This window comes from Solanum dulcamara, chromosome 9 (assembly GCF_947179165.1).
Source record: "Solanum dulcamara chromosome 9, daSolDulc1.2, whole genome shotgun sequence".
Taxonomy (NCBI): domain Eukaryota; kingdom Viridiplantae; phylum Streptophyta; class Magnoliopsida; order Solanales; family Solanaceae; genus Solanum; species Solanum dulcamara.
The window spans coordinates 75,666,184-75,678,909 of NC_077245.1; the positions used below are offsets into that span (position 1 = coordinate 75,666,184).

The 12,726-nt window shown below is 30.9% G+C and overlaps 1 protein-coding gene across 1 annotated transcript; it reads right to left on the reverse strand.

Moving 5' to 3' along the window:
* Window positions 1-3,599: 3,599 nt before the first annotated feature.
* On the reverse strand, window positions 3,600-9,450 carry LOC129904584 (GABA transporter 1). The gene is made up of 7 exons (XM_055980145.1): window positions 9,260-9,450; window positions 7,790-8,020; window positions 6,735-6,832; window positions 5,924-6,110; window positions 5,685-5,815; window positions 4,797-5,030; window positions 3,600-4,035 (listed from the first exon to the last, which is right to left on the reverse strand). Exons 1-7 carry the CDS (start codon window positions 9,336-9,338, stop codon window positions 3,655-3,657), a joined length of 1,341 nt encoding a protein of 446 aa, XP_055836120.1. The 5' UTR covers window positions 9,339-9,450; the 3' UTR covers window positions 3,600-3,654.
* Window positions 9,451-12,726: the final 3,276 nt, after the last annotated feature.

Sequence of the window (12,726 nt, forward strand, 5' to 3'; positions counted from 1 at the left end):
AGTACTGCGGCCTCGGCATGATTCACGGTGCATTTATAACATTTAAAGGCCGCACAAATGGAATTAGGCAATTTTGCCATTTTTTTGTATGTGTTAATCCATGAATATTTTTGGTGAATCAGCTTCCGATGGATTATTTTCTCGTGAACCATTATGGGACCCTCCGTAGGTACCCGAGGGATCAATACGTGAAGCCTCATAACAATCCATGATGCGTTCATAGCATTTAAGGGTCGTACAAACATAGCATTTAGCGGCCGCACAAGTGGAATTAAGCGATTTAGCCATTTTTTCATGTGTGTAAGCCCATGGATATTTTTTGTGAACTGGCTTCCGGTGGATTTTTCTCGAAAACTCATATAGGACCCTTCTTAGGTATCCGGAGAATCAGTATGTGCGGCCTCGGCACGATCCATAACTTGTTCATAACATTTAAGGGTCGCACAAGCAGAATTAGGTAATTTCCTCATTTTTTTCGTGTGTGTTAGCCATGAATATTTTTGCTGAACTCGTTTCTAGTGGATTTTTCTCATAAACCATTTGGGACCCTTCGTAGGTACCCGGGAGTTAAGTATGCCTGGAAATCAGTACATGTATCTTTGGCCCCGATCCATAGTGCATTCATAGCATTTAGGGGTTTCACAAGCGCAATTAGGCTATTTTCTCATTTTTCGTTTGTGTTAGCCCATGAATATTTTGGTAAATTGGCTTCAGGTCAAATTTTTTTGAAACCGATATGGGATCCTCTGTAAGTACCCGAATGATCAGTACATGTACTAGGCACACTTCACGGTGTATTCATAGCATTTAGGGGTCGGACAAGCGAAATTAGGCAATTTTCTTATTTTTCGTGTATGTTAGCCTATGAATATTTTAGTACACTGCTTCTAATCAATTTTTTGGAGAAACCTATATGTTACCCTCCTTAATTATTCAAGGGACTAGTATATGTAGCCTCAGCATGATCCATGGCGTATTCATAGCATTTAGGACTGCACAAGCGGAATCAAACAATTTTATCATTTTTCTTGTGCGTTAGTGCATGAATATTTTGATAAATTGGCCTCCGATCAATTTTTTTTTGAAAACTATATGGGAACCTCAGTAAGTACCCAGGAGATCAGTATGTGTAGCCTCGACGTGATCCGCGGCACATGCATAGCAATTAGTGGTCGCATAAGTAGAATTAGGCGATCTTCTCTTTTTCATGTGTGCTAGCTCATTAATATTTTAGTGAACTAGTTTTCTGTCAATTTTTTCCTGAACCTATATAGGACCCTCTGTATTTACTCGAGGGATCAATACGTGTAGACTCGGCATGATCAATGGTGCATTCATAGCATTAGGGAACGCACGAGATAAATTAGGCAATTTTTCTATTTTTCGTCTTTGTTAACCCATAGATATTTTGATAAACTGACTTCTAATCAATTTTTTTCGAAACCTATATGGGACCCTCCTTAAGTAACCAGGGTATCAATACATGTAGCATCGGTATGATCCACGATGCTTTCATAGAATTTAGGTACCGCACAAGCAGAATTAAGCAATTTTTTTATTTTTCTTATGTGCTAGCCCATTAATATTTTGGTGAACTGTCTTCCGATCAATTTTTTTTGAAACCTGTATGTGACCCTACATAAGCACCCGAGGGATCAGTAGGTGTAGCCTAGGCACCATCCACAGTGCATTCATAACATTTAGGGGCTGCACAAAAAGAATTAGGCGATTTTCTCAATTTTTGTTTGTGTTAGCCTATGACTATTTTAGTGAACTGGCTTCCAGTCAATTTGTTTTCAAAAATTATATGAGACCCTCCGTAAGTACCCTGAGGATCAATACATATAGCCTCAATATGATCCACGGCGCATTCATAGCATTTAGGGCCCGCACAAGAGGAATTAAGTGATTTATTCTCATTTTTCATATGTGTTAGCCCATGAATAATTTAGTGAACAACTTTCGGTCAATTTTTTTTCTGAAACCTATATGACACCCTCTGTAAGTGTCTTGGGGATTAGTACGTGTAGCTTTGGCAGGATCCACGACGTATTCATAGCATTTAGGGATCACACAAGCGGAATTAAGCCATTTTCTCATTTTTTATTTGTGTTAGTCCATGAATATTTTGGTGAAGTGGCTTCAGGTCAATTTTTTCGAAAACCGATAAGGGACCCTCGATAAGTACCTAGGGGATCAAAACATTTCCTCGACACGATCTACAACGCATTCATAATATTTAGGTGTCGCACAAGTGAAATTAAATAATTTTCTTATTTTTCGTGAGTGTTAGGCCATGAATGTTTTATTGAACTGACTTTCGGTTAATTTTTATCTAAAACTTATGTGAGACCCTTCGTAAGTACCCAGTTGATCAATACATGCAGCCTCGACATAATTCACGTCGCATTCGTAGCATTTAGGGGTTGTACAAGGGGAATTATGCGATTTTCTCATTTTTTGTGTGTATGTGTTAATCCATGGATATTTGGTGAATGTGCTTCTGGTCAACTTTTTTTCGAAATCTTTATGAGACCCTCGGTAAGTACAAGGGGATCAGTACGTGTAACCTCGGCACGATCCCAGTCATTCATAGCATTTATGGGCCGCATAAGCGAAATTAGTTGATTTTCTCATTTTTTGTGTGTGTTAGCTAATGAATATTTTGTTGAACTGACTTCGGTCAATTTTTTCCTGAAACCTATATGGGACCCTCCGTAAGTACCAGGTGGATCAATACGTGTAGCTTTGGCACGATCCACGCTGCATTCATAGCATTTAGAGGACGGATAAGCTGAATTAAATGATTTTCTAATTTTTCGTTTGTGTTAGCCCATTAATATTTTGGTCAATTGGCTTTTGGTCAAAAAAAATTGAAATCTATATGGGACCCTCCGTATGTACCTAGAGGATTAGTGTGTGTAGCCTCGACATGATCCACGATGCATTTATAGCATTAAGGGCCGCACAAGTAGAATTAGATAATTTTCTCATTTTGAAGCCAGTTCACCAAAATATTCATGGGCTAACACGCACGAAAAATAAGAAAATCACCTAATTCCGCTTGTGCAGCCCTGAATTCTATGAATGCACTTAGGTAAAGAAAATCGCCTAATTTCGCTTGTGCAGCCCCTCGGTACGAGTATCTAGGATAGTCATGTATCCCGATACATGTTAATCACACTAAATACACTAGATAAATGTATTTGTATGTATCTAGTGTGATTCGCATGTATCTAGTATATCAGATACATATGAGAGTGGCGAGCGAGATTTGTCTATGCATCCTAGATACATGCGAATTTACTTGGATACGGTGCATTTAGAATAAATTATACCTAATTTTGACCCCATAAATCTGGACGCATCAAAATCTGATAAGATTTGTAATATTACAAATAAAAATATTTACGTAATTAGCTCCTAAATTTGTAGGATCTCTGTAAGTTCCCTTGATTAATCCAGATCCGTATTGAGCATCTAAAAAATCATCTATGCCAATTGATCCTCCAAACAAAAAGTTTAAATATTCCGACTACAATAGTCAGAATATTAAATATGACCTCAGAGGGGTCAAGATTGGCTAGCAGGCTACTGAATTCTGTCAAACACGTATCATAAACAATACATCCAAACATCATAGTGTTCTTTTACTTAGACATTTGCAAATAATTGATATGTTTTTGCATCAAGACTAATTTGTCTAACAGCAGCAACTGCTGCTATGACTCCTAAGCCTGAAAAAAACACTGCTATTGCTATGTTAAGCCAAAAAATTGGTCTCTTTTTTGATGGTTTGAATGTCAAATTGAAGAATATCACAGGCAACACAAAGTCAAGGGGCAAGAAACCAAATGCCCCGATTATTGCATTGATGTCACCAAAAAATGGAAGCATTGCTGCGATTATCGTTGATATGATGACTGAAATTGATCGAGAAATTAAGCGTGGGATCATATTTCTTGTGGAAAATTCACTGCTCTTGGCATCTGCAAATGTCCTTTCGAGTACTTCGTTTGTTGGTTGCAAGTATACCTGCAAAAGCCACACCAATTAATCGTAATCGTGCTAGTGTATAATATATTCATACTGATTATAAACTTATATATTTTATGCATCATTTGTATAATATAACCTATTGTAGTAGATTGTTTGAAAAACACTAATTTCATTTGTTAAGAAAATGAATCTAACTCAATTTCAAAAGTTAGTTCACGAGGTAAAGATTGACTGAGATCATATAGAGGGAGAATATTGTATTCCCTCAACAAATGTGGTACTTTGTAAGATTCCCGTATGTTCAAGAAGATGAAATAGCGTTTGCTATCTACTTTTCTAGTCGTATCTTTGAAAAATAGCCATCATAATGGAGCTTCAAATTCACATGTATAACACTTAGACAAACATTCACATGTGAAATTTAAAACTCCATGACAATGACTATTTTTTAATTATAGAGACTGAAAAGTGGCTATTTATGAATTTTACATCGTTCTGTATTGGACATCTGGTACATGGTCAAATTTTGGGCTTTGTAAGATTTTTCCGCACATTCAGGATGATGAAATAGCATTCGCTGCTACTTTTCCGCACGTCCTTGAAAAAATAGCCATCATAATGGAGTTTCAATTTCACATGTATTACTCTTGGATAGACATTCACCTGTGAAATTTAAAACTTCACGACAATGACTATTTTTAAATTTCAGAGACTAAAAAGTAGTTATTTGTGAAATTTACCCCGTTTTATACTGAACATCTGGTACATGAATAGTAACAACGGAATGTATAACATACCACAGCAACAGCAGACAATTGAAGAATGGTGAAGATGTTGGTTATGAAGATAAATGACTTTGGGACTAAATTGTGGCCATTTTTTGTAAAGTTGCTTAGAATGAGGCCCTCAGCTTGGTTCCCAAATGCCCAATATCCAGAAATGGCCACACTGAAGAAAGTTGTTGAAAGCATTGCATAACATATGCAAAGCCCTTTGAACATCTTTCCTTTCACCGGAGGCGCTATCGTTGCCTGTAATAATCATATTAAGATCGTCAAATTTAATCCATAAAAATATAATTCGTCCAACTTGTCTAAATTGGTACATGTTTAGCTAAATATGTACTTAATATCTGAATATACTAGAAAATAATTTATTTTATTATCATTTAGATCTCAAAATTAGTAAGAGTAAATAAGCAAAAATGCAAAACAAGTTGAGATAGTTTTAAGATTTAATCTTCTACTTATGAACTAGGAGTGATAAACGGTCGAGTCAAATTGGATATGGACTAGTTATAAATTTGTTACATAAAAATGGATAAAATATTTGAACCGTCCATATTTAACACGGGTAATAATTGAGTTAACCAACGGATGATATGAATATTCATATTATTCATGGTTTCAAGAGTAATCAGATGAAAATACTAAGTTAAAAATCAAAATAAGTTTAGACTCAAAAATTAAGAACTCATAAAAAAGAACAAGCAAACAGATGGGTATATATCCATATATATTTAATTTATTTTTATAAAGTTAGTTATCCAACCCATGTCTAATGGGTCTAATTGGATAGTTACTTTTTTTAAAAAAAATAATCACTTTTACTACGTTTATATGTGCTTATCGGCTGATTCTATTGTCTCTTACTTAGAGAAACTTTTCCGATAGTAATAAACTAACCTGAATTTCAGGAATTATGCCATTTCCAAATGTGGTGGCAATAATAGCTATTGCATTAAAAATTCCAAAAATGCGCGTTTCCTTATCGTTGCTAATCGAATAGTCCTTATCAGGTCCCTTGGACGAATTTCCTAGCAAAATATACAACAAAATGTCATTATAATAAAATATTATTATAGAAAATCACTGTAATAGAGAAATCTGACAAGATATATATTTTTGCAATAGAAATTAAGTACCTATGTAAATGGAACCAGCAGTGGCACAAGCACTATAAGCAATGCAAAGTAAAAGAGAAATTAAGTTGATGTGTCTAAGAGAGTGAAATGATGGCATTTGAGCTAAAATCAACATTAGGCCACCAAATATGACTACAAATTGATATAGCTTCATAGCTCCATTAGGGTTTAAAAGCAAGTAAATTGCCTGCAAAAAAAAAAGAACAAAAAAGAAGGTAAACTGATATTATAAGAAGATTATTTTTCTATTTTTTCTAAGTTATAAATTATATACATTGACAGTATAAAAAGTTTAACATTTTAAAAAGTAGAAATAGTATTTACTATCCGATCTTTGTTGTGTCTTTGAAAAAATAATCATTGTCATAAAATTTTAAGTTACATATATGAAACTTCATGAACATGATTGAATAATTAAAATAGCGCCCATTGTCTACTTTTTCGCAATGTCCTTAAAAATAGGCACAACATAATGTTTTAAGTTATGCGTATGAAATTTCATGACAATGATTGAAAGTAAAAAATGTCATCGCTAGCTACTTTTTGATCATGTCTTTAAAAAATAGTCATAATTATGAAATTCTAAGTTCCACGGGTGAAACTTTATAACAGTAGTTGAAAGATATGAATAGAAGTCACTTGTTACTTTTTGGGCATATATTTAAAAATAGTCACTCTTATGAAGTTTCAAGTTCTGCAAGAGAAACTTCATAACAATAATTGAAAAATAGAAATAGCGTTTGTTGAACACTTTTCAGCCTTTTTTTTTTACTGTTATTTCATTAAACTTAGTTTTATTTAAAGAAGTCACCTTCATACATTGTCCTCCTAGAAGAGTGGAGCCTATTACTGCACCATAGCAAACCATAAATTGAATGGGTCCAACATAATATCTGCCCCATCTTGGTCCTGTGAAATTAAAATTTATGATATTTCACTAATGGGTAAATCAAATAATGCCAATAAAATATATTGTATCGACGTGCATATAGTATCTAATTCTAATTAAAATTATGTGAACATAATATCTTATTATCAATATATGTGTATGTGTGTTTTAAATATACGTATGTATGTCATACATATATATTAGGTATTTGTCGCCGTCTCTTTTGAGAAAGTGATCACTATTAGAGTTTTCAGATATATAAATATAAGTATCTTTTATATCTGCTATAAAAATACACAATATGTTATTATTTTTATATTTAAGAAATATCACTATAAAAAAGTAATAAAGTAACCAAAACCTCTACATCATATCATTTTCTCATAAATAAATATACCTTCAAGAAAATGTACAATTTACATAAGAATCAAGTGGAAATTATGGGCCCAAAGAAAAGGATTGTGCTAATTAAATGCAGTAGGTGGGTCAAAAATGATAGTTTGACTTTAGGCTATTCTAGTGAACATTTAATTCAAATATAAACGAATTAAATACGTATCGATTTCAAATTTGGTGGCTGCTCAAAAGAAAAGATGCACGCAACCCAAAAAGGTTACAATATTGGATATGAATTTTGGATCCTATACATATAATGTGAAAATAAAATATAATCAAGTATAATAATTTTTGAAAACTTATATATATAATAGTCCTACTCGTCAAAATGATTAATTTTTTTCATCATTAACTCACTAACTACATGGATTCCTTTCTTTTTAATATTGTCAATGCTCTTTCATGATGAGGTCTGTATTTTTTTAAGTTATAAATATTGATGAAATGTGCTTATATGTAAGTTATTAAACCTTTTTAGGGTTATTATTCTACTATACGATATTTTATAGTTTGGCTTTCAGATGATATGATTATACAAAAATTTGATATAAATGTATGTATCGACCTCATTATGTACATACCTAAAATGTCGTTGGCCATGTCGCGAAAGCGGAGATGGCGGCGACCTAGCTGAGCGTGGTGTTCGAGGACCATCGACAAGAGGTTATATGAATAGAATGTTACAAGAGCTCCAATTACCAAACATAGAATTCCAACCCACCATCCAAGTGAAGCAAAGGCAAATGGAAGACTTAACAATGGTGGAGCTACAATTGAGGTTGTCAAGTGGTAACCACAATGCACCCATGATCCTACGAATATTTATTTAAAATATAAAGAAGTAAATATATAAAAAAATTAAAAAAATTCAAATCAACATATAGTTAGTATATATGCATAAGTATTTTTCAAAATTTATTTTATGTAATTTTTCAATGAAGTGGTGTTAAACTGTCAATTGACACCTCTAAAACCTCCTTCAATATATTATAGAATAATTAGTACTCCCTCTACATTTTATGTGAATTTATAATTTGATTGGATACGATGATTAAGAAAGTAAATAAGTTGTCTGAAAAATATGATTTTGAAACATGTCATGAAATTATGTGACTTAAATTTGGCTGTAAAATCATATCAAAATTAAATTAAATTATTTTGACTATACAACACTCAATATTGAAGGTAAACTTAGCCAAGCATGACGATTGATTTATTTATTTTATAAATAAAATGACAAAAAGAAAATAGAAAAATCGGCTGGAAATTTGACAATTTCATTTGATAGACATTAATTTCACTGAGGAAAGTTGGTGATATTAAAAGAAAAAAAATCTCATTTATATGTACGGACTTATTTAATGTGATCATTTTGTTTTTTTATTTATTGTTTATTATTTAATAATTTTTTTTAATAATAACTCTATCATGAATTTTATTTTACTTTAAAATTTATCTTTTAGATGACATTATATAATAATAAAATATAATATAATTTATTTAAATATTATATTTATTAAAATAATAAAATACACAAACAAGTTGTAAGTGCGTGCCCCAACAAAGATATATCAGCTCATGTCATAAAAAATGATACGTTTGGTCAAATAATCATTCTTTTGATTTCCACTCAGTGTCCATTGCTAGCTTTCCATAGCATTCAGGATTAATTTGAATTCGCATTGAGTAAAGACTAAGAGGAAAATTTGAAATCACTTCTTGCCAGGATATTTTTGTAGAAATAGGGTTCGTCAATTACTTTTTAGATCTATTTTTGAAAAAAATTATGCGTGTGTAATTTCAATGATGATATTTTGAAATATCATTGGTATAAAATTTTATGATAGTGATTATTTTTCAATTAAAAATAGCTACTTAAAATTTAAAATATCTGATTGAATATTGAGGGATCATATTCATCCTACTGCAACCTCGATGATAATGAAAAAAAACAAACCAAAGAGGAGAGGGAATAGAGATTAAAACAAACAAATATATATAAATATATATAAAGTAAATATTAATATTAACAAAGAATAAAGAAATATTACCTTTGGATTTAAGAACAAAGAGGGCACCAGCATCAAGTTCTTTTTCATGATCATAATATTCATCAACCATTGTTCCCATTTTTCTCTCTTATATATAATTTGTATGTATGTATATAATTATTTATAAATTCTCTTTTTTATTTATATAAATATTGATGAGCTTTAATGGAGTGGGGATGATATTGGGAAGATGATGATGAAGCAAATTATGGAAATGTGGAAGCTTATGTATATATAGAGATATCTAGCAACCATATACCCACCCCACTTGTTTCCAATTAGCTACACTTTTTAATTTATTTATTTGGGGTGGGGTATATGTTTTTGTGTTCTTTATTTTCCAATAACATGTTTATTTTAGATCAATGTGTGCATATCGACTATTCTATCATAATTACCAAAAAAAAAAAAGGACTATTCTACCATGTATTTGATTACGTCATGTCATTATTTTGTAGACTAGCATATGGATGACTGATGTCATTACCAAAAAATCGTCAAAAATTGGTGGTTTTTTAGTAACGTTTTAAAAAATTAATTGATGGACATTCGTTAGTTATTTTCTGTACAAAAATTATAATTTTTTTTAATAAAAAAATTGATGGATTTCTTCGATTTTTTGCTTACAAAAATTGATGGACTTCATCAATTTTTAAAATACAAAATTGGGGTTGAGGGGTATAAATGAAAAACAACAAAAGTATTTCATCATAGAGTATGTGTGATCTAGTGGTAGAATTGTTCAATGTCATAGAAAATATTTGGATGCGATTCTAGGTTGGTACATTTTCTTTACATATATTTATGAAAAATGGACGAACAAAACCTATATAGTCCGTTGATTTTTTTAACCAACCCAAACCTAATAGTTTTAGATCGGTTTTAGACAAAATATCAAAGTTATCCCTCAATTTTGATCCTCGATTTTGACGTTATTTTAGTAATGTGTGTTTTATCTCGATTGAATTTGAACTCTACGTCTTCTATAAGTTACCTCCACTTTATTGATTATTAGGTCGCTTCTCAACTAGAATTGATCAACTAATAGGTTGGAGCTTTAATTTTGTTTTATTTACTTTTCAATATTTATATTTTTTTTTAATATAATCTTCACCACTAGTCTTACCAATAATAGTCGGTGATAGAGTTATGTATATTAAATCTCTTTAAAATAAGAGAAATATAAATTTTGTTCTCAAATATAGTATTTTTGGATTTTTTGGTTTCGTGAATCTTTTTATTGAAATTTTTAACTTTGTTATCGATAATAATCATTGATGTTAGCCACCTATAATGAAGGGTGTCAAATCAAATATCCTTTATATAACTAGACCAAGAAAATGGGCAAGTAGAACAAGCAAACTTGCAAAGTCGATAAGCAATGAAAACAACTACGTCTCTATCATTAATTGCATTTTGATATTTTAATTGAGCTTAATTTCAATTACACACTTTAACATTAACACATATATACTAATAAATATCTCATGATGATGTGACACAAACAAAGATGCACTTACTCTTGATCGAATAAAATAATTTCAAATAATAATTTATCTATTTTTTAGTTTGGACACTTGATTCATGTCTAAATAATTAATAGAAAAAACAAAATTACCTAAGAAAAAGAAATATTTTCTTAAATGTTTTCAAACTAGTTTATGTTACACCTCAATTCTTGAATATAACTTCTACACATACAAATAGTGTTGGATTTTATTTTCCTATCCACCTTTTCATTTATTTCAATTTTCTACATGATATTGATATTTATTTTAAACTTTGGTTAATAAAATTCAATTTTTGTGGGGTACCTTCCACTTTCCATCTTTAGAACAAATTTAGGTGAAATGAATTGTTTAGTGGCCCAAGATTTAGCTAGTGTTTTTATTTAATAGATTCAATTCTCAAGTACAATTATCGGCCTAAGCGTATATATACTGAATTTTGAAATTATCATTTAAGCCATGTTCGTAGTGTGCAAAATTTTGCAAGTCTGACCACTTCGAAACAACACCAGATATGTGGTGCATGTTCATAAGGCTAAAGTCTAGACACATGTGATTTAAGTTTAGTTAATTTCGTCTGATATTTAATTATTTTTTTTGAATTTCAATCATATGTGATTAAATTCAGTCATTTTCATCTGAAATTCATGCACATATAACTAAAACTTAATCATTTTTTCATGAACTTTAGGCAGAATGCCTAAACATCGATCATGTGTTGTCTGAAGTTACATTTTCAAACATCGCATATCTGAAATAGTTTCATAGTGAACGTGCAAAAAATTCTTTTAAAAAAAAAAGTATAGATTAAATAAGGAGAAAGGGTCAAAAATGCCCCTAAATCATTTGAAATGAACAAAAAAGTCCTGCATTTATAGTTTGGTCCAAAAATGTCCTTGCCATCAATACTTTGATCCAGAAATGCCCTTATTATTATTTAATGGGTCAAAAATGTTTTTTTCAAATAAATATATTATTTATTTTCTTTTTAAATATATATTTTTTCCTAATAAAGGGCAGCCCGGTTCACTAAAGCTCCCGCTATGCGCATGGTTCTGGGAAGGGCCCGACCACAAAGGTCTATTGTACGCAGCCTTACCTTGCAAATGTTTATTCTACTTCAATTAGAAAAAAACTAAAAAATTAAAAATATTTCTTATTTTATTATAATTGTTTTTTATCATTATTTGAATAAAAATTAATGATAAATTTATTATAATCTTATATATACGGCATATATTATCCGTTATCACTTAGAGTACATGAAATTATTTTTTTTAATTGATAAAATAAGGGTATGAAGAATAAAATAATTTCCTACATTTTTATTACTTAAGCTGGTTTAAAAAAAATACGAATAGAGTTCCTTAAAAGTAATATTTTTATAAGGAACAAGATTTTTAAAAAACAATATATATATTTATTCGAAAAAGGATATTTTTGACCCATTTTGTAAGAATATGGATATTTTTGACCCATTAAATAACAATAAGGGAATTTATGGACCAAAGTATTGACGACAAGGGCATTTTTTGACCAAACTATAAATGAAAGACATTTTTATTCATTTCAAATAGTTTAAAGATATTTTTGACCCTTTTCCCATTAACATTAAATAACGGTGTCTAAATAGACTACCCATAAAACTTTTACAAAATTATATGTCTCCTGTATTCTCTAATGTTGTCTTTTCTTGACGACATACTAAGCCCAATCTTAGATGGGCCATATAGTCAAGGCCTGCAACCTATGGACCTTTTCTTATAGTAAATTCCTCCTTTCTTTAATATTCCTTGTTACTTATGGACGTTTTATATCACGATCTAAAAATTCTTTTCGAGCAATCTAAAAAGCTTATGATAAAACGTTAAATCACCTTCTAAGATATTGTTAGTTATTTAAAAAGTTAGAAAATATATAGTACACTATTTTGTTTATAAAATTGAGAAATATATAAAC

Excerpts from the sequence above, each read along its gene's own strand:
- LOC129904584 (XM_055980145.1), bottom strand. The coding sequence starts at position 9,338 with ATGGGAACAATGGTTGATGAATATTATGATCATGAAAAAGAACTTGAT. Across the intron at positions 8,021-9,259 it reads CTTTGTTCTTAAATCCAAAG|GATCATGGGTGCATTGTGGT; the intron begins GTAATATTTCTT and ends AAATATTCGTAG. Across the intron at positions 4,036-4,796 it reads AATTGTCTGCTGTTGCTGTG|GTATACTTGCAACCAACAAA; the intron begins GTATGTTATACA and ends TGGCTTTTGCAG.